The sequence below is a fragment of the Mastigoproctus giganteus genome, chromosome 2, assembly GCF_048544385.1.
Source record: "Mastigoproctus giganteus isolate SK-2022 chromosome 2, ASM4854438v1, whole genome shotgun sequence".
NCBI classification, from domain to species: domain Eukaryota; kingdom Metazoa; phylum Arthropoda; class Arachnida; order Uropygi; family Thelyphonidae; genus Mastigoproctus; species Mastigoproctus giganteus.
Window position 1 is genome coordinate 140141493 of NC_143576.1, and position 18248 is coordinate 140159740.

Here is an 18248-nt window from a genome sequence, read left to right on the forward strand (position 1 = left end):
TCGGAAACGACCTGAAGATGCATTTTTTTCCAAAAAGAAAAGACGAATTAATATGCTAGCGAACAGGGTTGGTTGCTATAAAAGATTCTTTCAGCTCATTTAGACAGAAACTAAGAAAAGTACTACGAAGGTCATAATTTTTGGAATAACCACTAAAATATTTAAGATATCCTTAAAATAATTTGTTATATGTCCTGGAGAGATATCAGTTGACATCTTTGAGATAATAAATTTCTCATTTGAGAGAGAGAGAGAGATGGGGCTACTTTAAGTTATATTTTGAACATTGCGAAAAATCAGTTTTATTAGTTTTCTGATGAGACTAATAAAAAATTTTCTTTTGTCTTAGCTTATTTACCATGGTCTTAAATTTTACTGATTCCATAACTGGCTTGGACTTATGAAAGAGACAAACCTTTTTCAGATGGACCAACAATGGAAGTCAGTTTATTCAAACAATTGTATAACAATTTAAGAAGTTCCATTTAACCGTCCCAATATTTTCCACACAATCCTATTACATGTCCTGATGAACAGAATGAGTAATGATTCGCGGTATCGAAGAATACGACATTGGCAAGACTCAGATGATTATTGATGAAAAGAATTATTTTCAATGCAGAACGTTTTTCTCCTCTTCAGCATTGCCGGTTCTAAGAACCACATTATTGCCGGAAGAATGTAAAGCGCCCCTAGTATGTAAAACATCCCGTCGTACGCTCCAACGAAATCTCGGAAATAACCTATAAAATAAAGAAAAGCTGAACTTTAACGGACAATCACAAAAATAATAAAAAAAATAACATCTATAATTCACAGAAAAATGTGATTTTTCTGTGAATAGTGGTTTGAGGGGAAGTATTGGTAATTTAATTTTAATTGGAGTAGAAACAAGTTTTTGTGAACAGGGTTATGCACACAACGCGACGTTCCTTTAATTTTTATTTATTGTTATTATTATTTTTTTTACCCAAGCATCATGAAATTTTCATTCCGTGACAGAGTCGCTCAGCAGGGTTCTGAAAAATAGTCTTCCAAAGTCACATGTTTATAGCACCAGTTTCAACTAGATCTGCTGTGGTTTGGGGTTATTGAAATTCAAATTATTATATTAGGGCCACCCATAATTTCTTACATATACTCGTATATGTATTATGTCTGTAAATTGCGTGTGTTCTTTGGTCGATTTGCCTGTTTTGCTAGACGAAAAAACTCCAGGGTTAATGGAATAAAAACCGCTGGCTTCTTTGAGTAGAGTCCACTTGAATCGAGCCTTCTTAATACAGTCCGGTTGGAAATGTTTTCACCTGTGGCCACAGCAACCTTAAGAGACAGTTGATAACAAGGCATCATAAAGGTCTGTCTTGCTGTTAGAGTCAGATAGCAGTGTATTTTGGTTGACGTAGCCCCCGACGACCTTTGCCAGTTCTTCCTGTATTGGTTCCTGTCTCTTGAAACTACTTCTATAGTGTAAAGTGTGTTGTTTGTCAGATGGCACTAGGGTTTCCTCCCCATCTCCGCGTAGTATACATTGTCATGTGAAACAGAACACTGTTGAGGACAGAGATTTAAAAGTGTGTGCATGTGTTGTGTTGTGTATCGTTGTTCATCTGGCCATTTAGCCGCTGGACCCCTGTTGGGGCCCAGTGTTGCCCACACTTGGCCCGTGGAGGCAGACCAGGTACACCAGTATTTTTATTTTATTTCACTCTGGCAGGCCCTGCCACCTAGTTTCCTGAGATTTCAGTGGCTAGGACCTATAAAAAAAAAGAGAAAGAGAGAGAGGGGTAGGCGCTAGAATCTAATTAGGCTGAAAAAGATCTATATGTGCTGTTTGAATTTGGATATTTTAAATTTTACATTGTGTGGGGCATTCGCTAGCAATACAAGTAGAGTAGAGGAGAAGATTGAAGACTGGGAGGTAAAGTTAGAAGAATGGGGACGGAAGGGAAGGCGACCGCAATGATGGTCAGTGGGGCAGGTCCAGGCCCCACCAGAAGGAAAAACTGGGGGGCGTCCCCTCCCCTTAGAGAAAGGGAAAGATAGGAGCGAGGCAAGGTGCCCAGATCAGAATGCCAATATAGCATGTTGGCAGCAAGGCTGTGGTGTCTCATCTGTGGAGTCCAGTTTAGCGAGGCACCAATTCCAGTGTCTGTCGTAGGTCAGTAGCCATCCAGGAGGTGATCAAGGAGATAGTTAATGCCGATTCGTCGTCTTGTCCAGGGTTCTCTCTCTCTCTCTTTGTTCACAGTATTGAGACAATAAGTCAGTTTGTAGTATCCAGTTCTATGAGACCGTTGTCTATTTCAGTTTGTCAATCACTCCTGGAACACAAGTGTCCGTTGTCTGCTTCAGTGTGGTAGAGTCAGATATTGGCGCTGTTCATTGGTAGTCAATCAGAGGAGGCTACCACTTTGCTGCTCCTCTCTTTGTGAATATCTTGTTTCTGGGTTGGGATAGGATTGAGTACTGAGTCAGGTGAGAGTCAGTGTCTGTTTTCCGAGGAACTATGTCGGTTGTGGACATGTCCTTCTTCAGGTAAAGAGGTCCTGTGCATATTTCGTTAAGGCTTTGTAGTTTTCCTCACTTTCCAGGAGGTAATATTCTTGGTTTTGTGGTATGAAGCAAAGTCTAGTGATGAGGCAGCATCGTAGATCCTCGTAGAGAGTACAGTGGTGCATGAGATGCTCCCAAGTCGCTGGCTGTCCACAATGGCAAAGAGAGGTATCACTTAGTCCAAGTGTCAAGAATTTTCCTGTTGTTCCTCCATATGCTGTTAGTAAGTAGGATGTCAGGAGTCCCGGAGAAAACCAAGTTCGGCTTTTGGGAAAGACCTTTTGGATGTCCGGAATAAATCTTCTGGTGACTTCTCCTTTCACAAATGCTTCGCAATGGGTCTGCCAGGCCCTCTGCAGGTGGGCAAGGAGGAGTTTCTTTTCGAGTTTGATGTCATTCGTCGAGTCAGTTGTAAAATCAAGCAGGTACATTCTCTGCCGTTGGATAGTTGATAAAGTAGCCCACAGCGGATGAACGCCAGGTCAAGGGGGAGGGATTCCACAAGAACCTGGAGGGTGTGAGTGCTTACAGTGCAGCATACTCTGGAGATTGTCAAGAGGATAGATCGTTGGATGGATTCTAACTTTCTTTTATTGACAGCCGTCACTGCCTTGCAGAACCAGACACCTGAAGCATATGTGATTGCCGGCAGGAAGAAGGTTTTGTAGAAGAGGGCGAGGGTTCTCTTCTTCAGTCCCCAGTCGCGGCGGGTTACCCATGCGACCACGGCCGAATATTTCTTGATCTTGCTTTGCAGGTATACGAGGTGGGGTGTAAATGAGAGATTACTGTCTAGCACTATGCCAAGGTATTTGAACTCCTTGGCAAGTTTGACTGTGGTTCCCTGGACTTTTATCTGAGGGTGTCTTCTGATGTCAAAAGTGCCCCTAAGTAGAATCGTACTGGTTTTTCCTGGTGATAGTTTAGGTGTGCTGGTTGGCCCATTCCTGTAGAGTATTTAGGGCACGATGGAGAGATTTCTAATTGAGCTCTGGAATCCGCCTCCAGCATCAGGATCGATCAGGTAGTCTGCATAGGCTTGCGACCTCAAGTCCCCAAGGCCAAGGTTCAGGAAGCTGTCCAGGACTACATTCCAAAGAAGCGGGCCAAGTACTGAGTCTTGTGGGCACCCTCTATGTACTGGTCGTGTAACTGAGCAGTACGAGGCGCAAACGGTTACTTTCCTATCGGAGAGATATGTTTTTACATAGTTGTATAGATTTGCAGGTATTTTCACCTTCCGGAGTCTGTCTAGGACGGTTGGCCACCATAGGGAGTCAAACGCCCCGGCGAAGTCAACAAAGTCAATGAGGAAGTACTTGCTATTTGCTGTTGAGGCGGCATTGATAATATTTTCTAAGGCTTCCACTGTTGAGCATCCACTGCTGAAACCAATTGTTGAGCATCCACTGCTGAAACCAATTGGTTTCCAGATGATAGTCCAGCATTATAGTAGTGCCTTTTTTATTCTGTTGTGTAGGAGATGTTCTAGAAGCTTGTTTAGGACCGACAGAAGAACAATGGACGGTACGACTCCGGAAGGTCTGGAGGTTTCATCGGGAAGTAGCCAGTCTGCAGGTATTGATTAAAGAGGTTTAGTATTGTGTCTGGAATTGTTTCAGCCACCTTCCTGACAATCTCCGGCTCAAACATATCTTCTCCTGGAGATTTCTTGTTTTTAATCCTGACCGCAGCAGTGATTAATTCATCATTGGTGAAGGGGTCCTCCACCTGAGCTGTGGCATAAGCTTAATTTTCTTCACACAGCAGAATTTTCTCCGGGGTATTTGGTTGCATGTTCTGAAGGAAATGTGTCATCTAGAATGTTATTTATGGAATCTGTCCATGTTTTGGTATAAGTACCTTGCGGCGTTTTAGTAGCTGGGACTACCGCTTCCCTGGGGAGTTTGTTTGTGGTCAATTTATAGACTACCCCCCCAGGGGTTTGTGTTTCCAGTTGTGGAGACTAGATTCTCCCAGGAGCGCTTCTTTCGTTATTTAATCATGGTAGTGCAAGGAGAATCCGGCTTCCGGCCAGATTCTCCTTGCACGCGCTGGAAATTTTTCCTTCGTTGTTAACTTCGCGTCTTAATCTTTGAAGTTCCGGGCACCATCAGCGGACTGCTCCCGCAGCTGGTTTCCTCCTCCTCCTCCTGGATGATGATGTGATGATGGTTACAATTGCCGTTTGGTGCTGGTCTGGATCCAGTCCCTCAAAGCTGAGTGAGTGTGCAGCCGTGGTCAGTGTTTCCTTGAATCGTTGCCAATCCGCCTTGTCTACTGCAAATCTACCAGACGTTTGTCTGGCTACCGATTGCCGGTTTACTGATTGGTAGACTTGGAAGGTTATCGTGAGGTGGTCCGACGTGGTCCAGCTCTCTCTAACTGTCCAGGATGATATGTGTTCCGCAATTGACCTTGTGGCTACTTCCATAGTGCCGAGACGACACTGCGTGATACATTACACCAATGTGCCACCTCCCCGTACGACTGCCTAGCTTCAAGTGGCCCAACAGCCTGCCATCTCAAAGAATCATCTGAACGACGATGACTTGCCATCCTGAGTACTGGATATGTGGCTATCACACTGAGCAAGCCAAAAAAACGGGATTGAAGTGATGTAGTCGAAACCCGTGTTTTTATAGGCATGAATAATTTGCTTAATGTGCAGCTCTGTAAGGTGATAGATTGATTTCTATTGGATACTCAGAAAATTCGATGCTTATTATATCAAATATTCGTTTTCGGCGACATTGTTCACAATAAAATATTCATGAAAAATATTTTTTTTTCTGTTAATTTTGTCGATTAGTGTAGAATATTTGCATTTGGGAGTGCAAGAATATTTGCTGATGCTATCAAGGCAGTGTTAGATCGGTCGAAAAATTACTGCCCTGATAATATATTTAGCAGTAGCTGCAGGCATAAGTGAAAGTGATTCTTACCTGCATCTATTAGAACTTGAAAAGCAAGGTGTTGCCTTTAAGGCTGAGAAGGCACTCGTGTTCAAGACGTGCTGGGGGGTCCTCTTGGAACGAGAAATATGCAGGCTGTATTATGGTTACTAATAATAAAAACGATTGCACGAATACTTGTATTGTACAGTATACTGAAGCTAGAAGCATAGTAAATAAATTTGATGAATTTGAAGTACTGATCAAATCATCAAATGCAGACGTGGGAATATCAGAGCAATCATTTGGCTCACTGTTAGAGTTTAATAAACTTCTTGAATCCACTTCCATAAAGAATCCCCATATGTGAATGTGGATGCATGGTTTCACTTAGATAGAAGGGATTCAAAATTTGAATATGGGAAGTACAATGTAATACAGAAAGGACAAGAAGGAGAGGGCTTATGGTTTTAGTTAAGAAGTATATTAATTCTAAAGCAGTACATAAAAGTCGACATGGATAACTAATTCAATGTTGAGCACTAATTCAATGACATAAGCACTGGAGGAAAAATGGTATTAGGAGTTATAAGCCTAATGACCGTGATGATTATAACGAACTGAACAGAGATATAGAGTGGTCAAATAAACCAGAATGTCTTGTAATGGAGATTTCTACTTTTCACGTATTGACTCAACCTTTTGGGTTAGACACTCAGACGATAACAAGACTGGATGCAAAAAATAAATTTGACATCATATACTTAGATTTCAAAAAAGGTTTTGATACTATTCCACATTAAAGACTGATTTACAGTTTGCAGTAGAGTGGATTTAAGGGAACGTTTCTGCTATGCATAAAGGGATAGTTGAGTGGGATGAGACAGAGAGTGATTATCAATGGGCAGTACTATTGTTTGGACCAATGTTATTGGTAGAGTCCCTCAGTATTCAGCGCTGTGCCCATTGCTGTTTTCTATATTTATTAATGATATTGATGAAGGTATATCACACTTAATGGCAATGTTTTAAACGATACGAAAGTGGAAGCGTAGTTAATCACAGTAATCAGGAAATACTATTGCAACGAGACCTAGAGAAATTAAAGTAAATTAGCTGAGAAGTGGCAACTGAATTTTATTATTGACAAATGCAAAGTACTTCATATGGGAGTAGTAATCGTAGATTAACGTACCAGCTGTGTGGTGCCACACTGAGGCAGTGAAGAATGAAAATGAAAAAGATATGGAGGCACTTGTACCTCCATGTCTTTTTCATTTTCATTCTTGTGCAGTCAGATATCAAGTTTTTATGAGGAGTGCGAACAGGCTGCCTGAGTGGGTTTTTTAATGCTCGTGGATTTTTTCAATTATATGGAGGAATTTTGCCATCAGCGATAAGATGATAATTATTCACTGCATGAGGGATTGGTTAGCTCATATCTTGAATACTGCAAAGAAGTCTGTATTCCTCATTATAGGAAGTATGTGGATGTATTGTAATGAAAACGGAGAGGAGCAACAAAACTGGTCAGGGGATCAAAAGGCTTCACTTATCAGGAAAGGCTTCAATTTCGCAAATTTCTGTGTCTAGATAGATACTAGGCACCTGCGAGGAGATCTGATTTAAGTGTTTATGGCCTTGAGTGGATTGGGTAAGCACTGAGTATGCTCAGTGCTGACGGTATCCTTATCCTTCCTCGTGCTCAGACTATACCTATTAGGGAACATAAATTCAAATTGAGGAAGAATGGTTGCAGGATAGATATGTGGAAGTTTGCTCTCAGTCAGCGGATGGATGATGGTTGGAGCAAACTCCCAGCTGGTGTTGTAGAGGTGGGAAATTTGAATAAAATAACCCAGCCTTCAATTCAAAGAAAAGAAAAGCTATATGAACTGTTAGAGCAAAAGTAGATCAAAAGTGCCTATCTGTAATGGTTTTAATCCGTTTGATTTTTCCTAGTGGATAGATTAATGTCAGAAGGAACGTTTTGTTTTTGGAATATAAGCACTTACGAACCTTTGGAATATAAGCACTTACGAACTTAATATACTGTAAAAATAAAATTTAGAAACTTTATAAAAAAATATTTTCTTAATCTATAAAGGTATTCGAAACTTACCCGTCATTGGAGTCATGGTTAATAACTGAATAACGCCTGAAATAAAACCCTTTATTCCCATGGCGTTAAAATGTTGTTCTGGCAATAAATATTGAGCAATCAATGGACTGAACGTGACAGATAAACATCCATTTAAAACAGAGTAGACGCACAATACAGCAATCACCATTTCGAATCCATTTGTCAAGGGAAGAGAAACGATGGAAAAACCATAGAGCAGCAGGTTAAGACCAATAAAATTCTTCCTAGATAAATATTGTTTGTCAGCAAACCAGCCCAGACACATGGATCCGGCCACATCTGCTGCCGACATAACGGAAATTAGATGAGAAAAGTGAGATTCGAGTACACCTTTATCTAACGCAAAATCAAGAAGAACTGTATTTATGCATTCGCTTGACAGTCCCCACAGTACATCAATTGTAAGTATCGCTAAATATAACTGATCTGTCATTAGAGTTCTTGCGCTCATTACGAGTTTCTTAACATAGCTCAAATATCTTTTTCTACAAATGAATGCAGAATTTATGGTTTCTTTTGTTGATTGACGTTGAAAATCTAAAACATAACCAGAATTCCGAGACTGTTCAAGAACAGAGGATTCGTCGATGAAGACGCTTCTGGGTACATTTTCTACAAGGCAGTCCAAATTTTTAGACAAGTTTTGTTTGCTGTTGTATTTCTCTACAGTGAATATAGCTGGTGCCGAATCTCGCTTAAAATCATTATATGATGGAGCCACGTTTTTTTCACCATAGGAATTTTTTTTCTGTTTTATAATCCATGGGGGAGTGTATAGCAACAGTGCAATCGGGATACCGTGCATGATCATTCCAGAAATAATAAGAAATACTCCTCTCAGTCCTAGTGAGATACGTAAAAAATCGATTAGAAACGGTATTGTGAAGTTCCCAACAGATCTTCCTACATTGATTATTCCTGCAGCAATCGCACGATTCCGTACAATATACATATTGATTAGCACAGTCATAGAGATGTTACAAAATTCCTGCCCGATTCCTAGGATAAAAATAAAACAGAACTCAATACATCAGTAATTCTTAATAAGCTACAGTATTTTAAAATATTAAAATAATCAAATAAACTTAAATTATAGGTGAAAACCTCATACCTTTGAGTAGGACTGTTAATCTCTCAACACTTAATCGCGAATGATTATAATATGAACTTACCCCCCGTGTATTGTCATCAATGAATCAAGTTAAAATAACTATTAATTAAAATAAGCATGTATTGAACTCTCATATCACGTCAAGGGAATCGGAAAGAATCATGGAAAGACGGCGGCCACCAATCTCCAAAAACCACCCACCACCACAAGCCATCATGAGAATTGAAAAACAATTGTCGCGAAATTCTAAAAACGGAAAAATCGTTATTTTTAATAACGATTTTAAAGTTTAACTTATGTGTGAATTAATTTATTAGTGCCTCGTTTCACTAATAACTTTATTAATTTATTAGTGAAATGAGGTTTTCACCTATAATTTAAGTTTATTATAATAATAATAGGACTTTATTGGGCTTCATAATCCCTTTTTATTTGAATTAGTAAAATAATCTAATATATACACTCAACGGCCAAAACTTAGAAACATTTTATTGTTAGTGACATATATATGGCGATAATTAAACGTAAGGTATGTAAATGTAAGTTGCCGCATGGTATGATCAAAATTCCCTTGGTACTTGTGATCATACCATGATAAACACTACGCTTTCATGAATTGCTTAGTCGATCCATTCATTGGGAAGACAAGTGATCTTTCCAATTTTCAGAAATGTGTTTTTGTTCGAGCAGGTTTAGCAGCAGCCACAATTGAGAAAATAAAGGATTTCACTGGTGTGTCAAAAGCAACCATCTCAAAAATACATAAAAGTGGAAGAAATGCGGTATAAAGTCGGTACTCCAAGAAGAAGACCGCAGGAATTTAAAGCGAATTATGCTTCATTCTCCGATGTGCAGCAAATGACTGAAAAATGCAACTTAGGCAAAGAATGATCGATTTTCAACGGAGGAGTTGAAGAATCTGGAATCCGATAGTCGTATGCCTATACGAAATCTCTTTTTTCTTTAAAAAATGGAAAGATTCCTCTGGAGTAGCGCCGCCAACGCCAAAACTGAACTGTAGAAGAGTGTAAAAATATCAGATCTGAGGAGTCTCGATTTATGCATTTTTCACCAATGGTAAAGTGAAAATGTGACGTGAACCTCATGAAGCCAAGCATCCAGACTGTTCTGTGTCTACCAGTCAAGCGGCTGGAAGTAGTATTTATGGTATGGGTGTGTTTTGTTAGTACAGACTGTGCCCGCTCATACCGTTAGAAGGTAGTGCCCAAAGAACATCTTTCGGTTGTAGTGGACAATACTTCATTTTTATCCGGATTAAGATGGATTCTCTCAAGACAACAATACAATTATCTACCTTGCAAAAATTGTATCTGAATGACTCGAGGAACATTCTCAAGATTTCCAACTTCTACTCTGACCGCCTAATTCTCCAAATCTGAATCCGATTGAAAATGGGGAATATGTTTGAAAGGGCTGTTAGGCTTCAGCTCCCTCCTGACCACAGTACAGCAGTTGACAAATATCCTGATGGAATAATGGTGAAATCTGGAGCTAGACTCCATCAGACACTTAGTGGAATCCGTGCCACGACATGTACTGGCTGTAATTCGGATAAAAAGTCCCCTAGTAGAGATTGAATAATGGTTCGTTCCCATTTATTCCCTTTTACCATAATTCCTAGTTCACTCAGTGCCCAGCCTATTCATTCTATCTTTCATTTTCATTCATTCATTCTTCTTTCATTATACATTGCATCCCCTTGCTACTAGCTTACTGATATTTTTCAGTTAATCTGCTTCCCTGGCTGCCTGTACATCTCCCTCCTCTACATGGTTACTTATTTGGTGTGGGCCCCAGGTTCCTACACATGGTAGGGTAGTCCTGGGGAGTTTTGTTATGTCAGGTTTCTGTCAGGGTGCAGAATACTGCTGTCCTAACAGTTTTTAAGTCATCGTCTGGGCGTGGTGGGAAACTTGGGCAATTTTATTATTGATTATTGTTTAATTGCTGGGGGGCTGAATTGCCATTCTTTGCATTGCTCTGCGCATTTCGAATACTTTCTGTGTGAAAGATGTAAAAGCTTTATAATTTTGCTCTTCTATGATGAACAGATGTTCTTCTCCTCTGGGAAGGGGACCAATCTATGCTATTAGCTCTGTTCTGGGGATGTCATATATTATACATTCATATAGAATGTGTGCCCAGTCGTCACTTTCGCCACAGGTGCAGTTTGGGTCATCGGTCAGGCCTAAGGAGGTTACTTTCGCCTTTAGGGAACCGTGACCTGTCAATATAAATGTTGTAAAAAGTCCAGGGGCATACCACTAGGTGGCTTTGGGCTAACCATTGACACCCGTGGCAGAAACCGTTTGGTAACCAGACCTCTCGTTTCCTGCTCCCACTTTGTTTAAAAAAGAATAGCCACATAGCTCATGGAGCTTTGTGGCTATTCTTTTTCTTTCATCATTGAAGGTGTTGGTTGTATCAAGGGCTATCCCAAGAAATTCTGTGGGTATGCCCTTTTTAAATCTATAATATAAGCCTCTTTTGACTACTTCCAGGTAAAGTGGGAGAGCTCCGGCCAGCAACTGTAGTGTAGGTGTGCTTACTTTGCGACATGCTCTGGTAATAGTGAGTAGTATTGTCCTTTGTATCGATTCTAATTTATTCCTATTTCTTACTATGGCCGAGCGGATGAACCACGCACCGGCTCCATAGGTGATAACAGGTAGGAACATTGCACGGTATATGACCGCCAGGGTCTTTCTTTTGAGTCCCCCCCCAGTCTGCTTTCCAATCATACCTGCATAATTTCGCACTTTCTTCGCGAAGTAGATCAAATGGGGGTAAAAAGTTAATTTTGAATCAAAGACCACTCCAAGATATTTTAGTTCTGTTACCATTTTTATAGCGGTTGTGTTAATTTTGATTTGTGGACGTCTTCTTATGTCCAAATTGCCTTTTAGAAGTATTTGTTTGGTTTTTTCAGGCGATATTTTGAGCATGTGCATTTGTGCCCACTCCTGCAGCTGCAAGTGGGCGGCATTTGATCTTTGCTTTACAACTACTCGTGAGTTACCTTTTACAAGGAAAATCATGTCATCTGCAAAAGGATTGTGGGGCATTTGCCTGGCGAAGTCTCCTAAGGACACTAGGCCACAAGCGTGAGTCAAATGCCCTAGCAAAGTCAATGGAGATTGCCAGCATATATTTCTCCTCTGTGTTTTTAACTGTTGTCAGTAGGTGGTGATGGCATCCTCCGTAGAATTGCCCTGCTTAAAACCGTTCTAATTGTTGGAATGTAAACCTGCTTCTGTGTAATATTGAGCTAATCTGCTGTATATTAATCTTTCGTATATTTTCCCTAGTACAGGGAGTAGGGCTATTGGTCTATATGATTTGGGATCAGTAGGGAGTTTTTCAGGGTTTTTGAGAATTAATCTTAACACAGCTTGTTTCCATATTTTTGGGAATATACTTTCTGTCATACAGTTATTATACAGTGCTATTAATTTATCTGGTGCTATTTCCGCTAATTTTTTGATAATCTCAACCTCTAAGAGGTCAAAACCTGGGCATTTATTGTTTTTGGTTTTAGATAGTTCTATTTCTGTCTTGTATAGTGAACAGAGGTTCAATAGGCCTGACGTAGCCCAGTGGTTAGGAGCGAGAGTGCATTGTACGCGTTCCTTGAGTGGACCGGGGTTCAAACCCTACTAAATTCGATAAATATTTGTATTGACGATTTATTGTAAACTCTACTGACTTGGGTGTCGTGCCGGAGTATAAACAGAAAATATTGCCATTGCCATATTCACTGTTTTCTTTTATAATGTCTAGCTGGGTGGAGGAATGATTCCCAGTTTCAGTCTGAATGATACTGTCTAGGATGTTATTTACAGAATCCACCCAACACAGGGTTGGGGTTCCATCTGGTTTGACAGTAGTTTCTAAGACAGCTTGTTGCCAGCCTCTTGGCAGCTTGTTGGTCACTATTCTGTAGAAAACTCCCCAAGGGTTATTGTTTCCAGTAGTTCCAACCAAGTGCCTCCAGCATTCCTTTTTCTTGTCTCTTATGAGGGCTGTATACTGATTCCTGAGAGTTCTATAAGAATCTCTCAGTGCATCCACCTCATTTTGTGGCCAAGATGTTCTGGCTCTTTGAAAATGTCTCCTCGCCTGGTGTACCCTACTTCTGAGTATAGTCACTTCGGGGCACCACCAGGGAACTGTCTGCTTCCTCGGTTTTTTTCCGTGGGATAGACAGGGTAGCTGTTTTTGTTAAAACGTTTGTCATAGTCAGTGTTTGCTCGTCCGGGCTACAGTTGCCTGATCTAGACCACTCATTTTCCTGTTTTTGCAACTCAGCTGCTGCAAAAATCTGCCAGGTTGCCTTTTTAAGGTTATACCTTTTGATATCCAATAGAGAGTGTTGGGTTGTTTGTAATTGCCTGTTTAGTTTGAAGGAAATGGCTCTGTGATCTGATGTGGTCCAGGCTGGCTGGACACACCAGTTTGTGATTTTATAAGCTATTGAATTGGTGGAAAGAGTAACATCAATGTCACTCTCCCACATGGTACTGCTAAAAGTTGGGAGGTTATTTGGTTGGTTTAGCACTTGAAAGGGTGAGGTGGCTATATAGTCTGATATAGGTGGCTATTGTGTGTGCCTGCTCTGTCTTCCGTACGGCTATGCCATAAGGCTGACCGGCAGTTGACATAAGCACATACTATGATATTTGCAATAGGTAGCAAGTTTGTGACTACTTGTAGGTATTCAATAGTTGGATTTATATCTTCACCTGGTCTGGAATATAGTAAAATAATGTAAAACTCTCCTACAGCACTGGTGATATGGGCACACACTCGTGTATTCTATTATTTTATAAAATCTGAGGTGTATTCTATTATTTTATAGCTTCTTGGGTACCCCTGAACCCTACCCATATGTGTGTAGGGTTCCTAGAGTACCAAGATATCTATATTATTTTCTTCCAATTTGAGTTTGATCTGATCTACAATGGCTCTTGCTCTTTGAGCATTCAATTGGACGAGATTTAGAACCCCAGTCACATTTACGTTTTAAATCTGGCCCATAGTCCTAGATTGAATAACTTTTGCCATTTTTTATAACTGAGGCATTTATCATCCCTGATACTACGTGTATAGCCAATCAGCCGTGCTGCCTTGCAGGTAGCACATTTCGGCTGCTGAGACTCATTCTTGCAATTTTTGTAATCATGGCCAGTTACTGCACAGTGACCACAAACAGGTTCTTTCTGACTGCAGTCTCTGGCAATGTGACCATATTTATGGCAGTTAAAGTAACTTTGGATAGGGAAGTGTTCCCTAAATCTATGACTAGTCCAGCCAGCATAGATTCTCTGTTGTCCCTGCAATACCTTCCAATTTTTTGGTGTAATTCCTGCAATTATGTTGAGTTGTCCATTCCTTTTGTTTTTTGTTGCTCTTTTCAGCAGGAATTCAGAAGCAAATTCATCTATTGTCATTTCATTGTTAAAGTTTTTGAAGTAGATATCCATCATGAATTCTTTTTCTATTACTGACACAGGTACATCAAAGATTATAATATTAGGGTTTTCCCTTTTGGTTTTTCAGGGAGCAAGCCCAGTTTTTTCATCTCAGGATGGTTTTCTATTTTTCTTAGATCTTCTTTGCTTGCTGCCTCGATCAGGACTCCATTGTTCCTGATTTTCCGCATGTTGTTTATCTTTATTTCTCTCAGATGAGGCCTCAGCTTTGTTACCACTGTGTCCTTAACTGCCTCACTGGTTTTATGGGTAGAGTCACATTTTGCTTTCAGAATGAGAATGTTGCTTTCCTTGTTTATATTAGGTTGCTTAGTAGTTATTTGTTTTGCTTTAGTTATGTCCTGTTTGCCGTTAACCTTTGCACATTGGGCATAGGTTAATGTGTTTATTGTTTTATAGTTGTTCTTCTCCTCAGTTGTAACCTCTAATTTTGATTTTAACACTTAGTTCTCTGTGTTTAATTCAATCAAGCGCTGCTCAAGCAGTGACCAACGGTTCACTATCTGCAGCCTAATTGCAGAAGAAATCCTGTTGGTTTGCTAGTGGATATATTCTTCTAGATACACTCTGGTTTCCTTTGCCTGTTTGATAGTGTCAGTCAAATGTGTTAGGTAGTCTAGTTTTAGTTCTTCTTCTGTCTTTTGTTGCATCTCTGGAATTTCTATAGTTTCTTGATTTTTTCCTTTACTGCCCTTCTTAATACTGAGGAGGCCAGCTATCCAGTTCATTACCATTTTCCTCATTAACAGGGGCTTTCTCCCTGAGCACTCTAGCTTCATTTTCAGAGGAGTCTTTTAAGTCATTGTCCAGAATTTTGTTGTTATTTGATTTTTCAGCCATAATTTCTACATTAAATTCACATTCGTAGCAATATTTCGGCGCCTCCGTAGCCAGGTGGGAAGTAGCAGCAGTGCGTAACACACGCTTCTTGATTAGACCGCGGTTCGAGCCTATGACCACCAAATATGGAGGATGCAGAAAGGTCAGGAAATGACCACCGTATATCCGCAGAGCAATATGGCCTTAGTTGCTAATGCTCCTAAAAAAAACCAAATAACAAATAAATAACAAAAATTCGTAGCAATAAGTCAATTTCTGACGTTTTAAGTCAATAGAAATCAGAAATCGCGATTTTCCAGTTTTGGCGGGAATTATATTTTTCCGTACAAAATAACCTTATCGCAAGCAGTTTGAAGTAAAATATATTCAAAATTTTTGGACTTTTGAGATGTACTCAAATCAGTGGCTCAGCGTGATCGCTACCGCTGAAGCTGTAGCGATCGCGCTGAACAAAAACACTCTCAAAAGGGCAAAAATAGGTAAATACAATCACAAAAACTGTTCTTTCCGGACTTAATTTACTTACCTTCATCTGTGATACTCTTCAAACCTGAAAAATCCACGTTATAATACTTGACTAAATCGAAGATCGCGCAATATTGTCGTAAACCGTCGTCCGCCGTTTACATCAAGTGGAGCTTCTGCAGATGCGTTCGTACACTTCCGCTACCGCAGCGCCACCACACAAAGGAATGTCACCCTTTTGTGTTACCAGGTAATACCTAGGTGGTTGTTTGTTGTTTCTATGCTTTGGAAAGTAAGGATATTGTTCTTATGGATTGGCCTGCCCGTTCCACCGATCTAAATCCCATCTAAACCATATGGAACGCTCTGAGGAGACGCCTAGCGGCACGTCCACACTCACCAGAAAATGTTCACCATCTGGAGATGGCGCTGACAGATGAATGGACGATGTTACCGCAAGAACTTATCAACATCGTTGTTCTAAGTATGGACAGGATGTGCAAAGCCTGCATCGACATTAGGGGTGACCATATCTCCTACTGAAGCCCATCTCTCCTCTTTGTTCCATCTTTGGCAGTGATGCATCTGTACCGTGGCAGCCAGTGCTATGTTGCCAATTTTGAATAAAGTCCCTCTGTACCGTTTTGTTTCCGTTGTTGTGTCGGTGTTGTTTCCTTCATCATTTCTGTACCTCACGAGGTTCCTTTGGCATGCTTTTCCCATATTCAGGCCACTCCTATGAGAAGCTACAGGTTAAAACCTGACTGGTCCTTAAATTTTGCACACCAGTGTATTTAAACAAGGTGTCTAAATGTTTGAAACCGGAAAGATATGTGGTTTGCCATTATTAAAAAGTAATAGTAATAGTGTGATAGTTATAGAGTGAGGAATCCGTATCAGAAGTCCAAATACTGCGTCAGAAGAATCGTGAAAAATAGCCAACGTGTACTAAGCGTCGAGTGATGCAGTAAGACTTCAATAAACATTTTAAAACCAATTCTGAGACGGTGTAACATTGTCCTTTATTTCTAATAAGGTATCTCAACTAATATTATGCTAACTTCTATCTTCACAAGGTACGTAAAGAAAGCAATTTTAGATACTTCAATCTCAAAGGTAATTTTTAATAAAAAAAAGCCACTTATCTTACCTAAGAGAGCCCAGAAAATGCTAATATAAATCACATCTGTTGCCAGATAACACAGTCCATAACCAAGAGCGCATAGGATAACTCCAACACACGTTATCTTCCTAATTTCGCAATGATTACCAAGTACACCAACAAAAGGATCTAAAATATATAGAAATCACAATGAAATTAAAAATAAATAAAAATATATTTTACTAAGAATTAAATGCATGTTGCTTTGCAATAACATTTTGAAATAGCAATGCAGCACTCTGTTAATAATGAAAATTATGAATCAATCCGACTTTTCCAATTTCCAGGTTATTTTCTATTTAAAATTATTTTCACCTGAGTTGAAAGATTCTGAAAAAAGCAAATTTAAATTGGAAAGCATTTAATGCATTTCGGTGTACCTCCGTCATCAATTATATATAACGTATGTCGTAGCTCGTGACAGATTAGATGGGTTAAATAAGACACAATTACATATGAACTGACAGCTTAAAAAACAAAAAATAAAAACTGTCACATTAGGGTCATCCGAGAATGAATTCATCGACCCATGTGTAATTTGTCCATAAATTGCGTTTGAAAACTATTCGATATCCTGTTTTCTGAAGAAAAACCCGAATTTCCGAGATCAAAAACCTTGCAGTCCACGTCTGAGACCGATTAACTCAGTCAAAGAATGAACAAGATCCATAAAAATTTCTTAGGTCGTTGACGGAACTCGAACCCGGGCCTTTTTCATCCACTGCGGGGTAGGCTCACAGTGGATGCAAAGTTCTTTCAGAAAATTGAAAAGATGCCCGAAAAATAACTCTAAAAGCAATGAGTACAGATGAAAGGAAGCACTGTCAGATATTAAAGGATTTACGCCTCCGATTTCTTAATTGAGTTCTCTTCAATAATACAATACGCTTTATCTGCACTGAAACATAAGGAAAGAATGAAATGAATTAAACACTTACCTGCTAAACGTTTGACGACCGATTTAACCATAAAAGGAGTGCTCGATTCTGTCCTCGAAAGTTGATACTCAGAGCGAAACTCCACGTAGACCATTGACATTGATTTGCTTGGACCATACACTAAAAACGTGATTAACGAACACAAAGAGACTATAACCCAACTGTACATTCCATCTTCAACCTCAGCCATATCCTTTACTTCAGCTTCGAGCACAATAGGTTTTTGTTTGCACATCTGGGAGTCACTTTGCTTAAGAAACGTCTGAGCATAATTATGATGAGTTCCGCATGATATTCGCATTAAAATTCTGATCATTACGGAAATGGACTACCAATATACCTGAAATTATTGTTTTCTGCTTTTCACACTATGACTGTCTCTTTCGCTTATTTTAAATCTTGAGGTGTCATTACTGTGTTTCTCCGTCATTCTCTTTAATGATCCGAGTATATAATAATGAAGAGCATGCTAAGCATACAAATGTGATAATTATTATCAAAGCTTTACAATACAATACACTATGTCGATAATTACTATATATATATATATATGAAATGTCATTCAAATCTAGTGAAGGGAAAGTCTTAAAGACTTAAAATTAAAATATCAATTAATAATAAAAAGT

General features: G+C 39.6%; 1 protein-coding gene across 1 annotated transcript; it reads right to left on the minus strand.

The window, feature by feature from the left end:
* Positions 1-591: 591 nt before the first annotated feature.
* On the minus strand, positions 592-17938 carry LOC150089613 (monocarboxylate transporter 12-like). Its single transcript, XM_090390047.1, has 5 exons — positions 17623-17938; positions 16673-16813; positions 15584-15607; positions 7573-8592; positions 592-743 (listed from the first exon to the last, which is right to left on the minus strand). Exons 1-5 carry the CDS (start codon positions 17936-17938, stop codon positions 592-594), a joined length of 1653 nt encoding a protein of 550 aa, XP_090246173.1.
* Between the last annotated feature and the right edge of the window lie 310 nt (positions 17939-18248).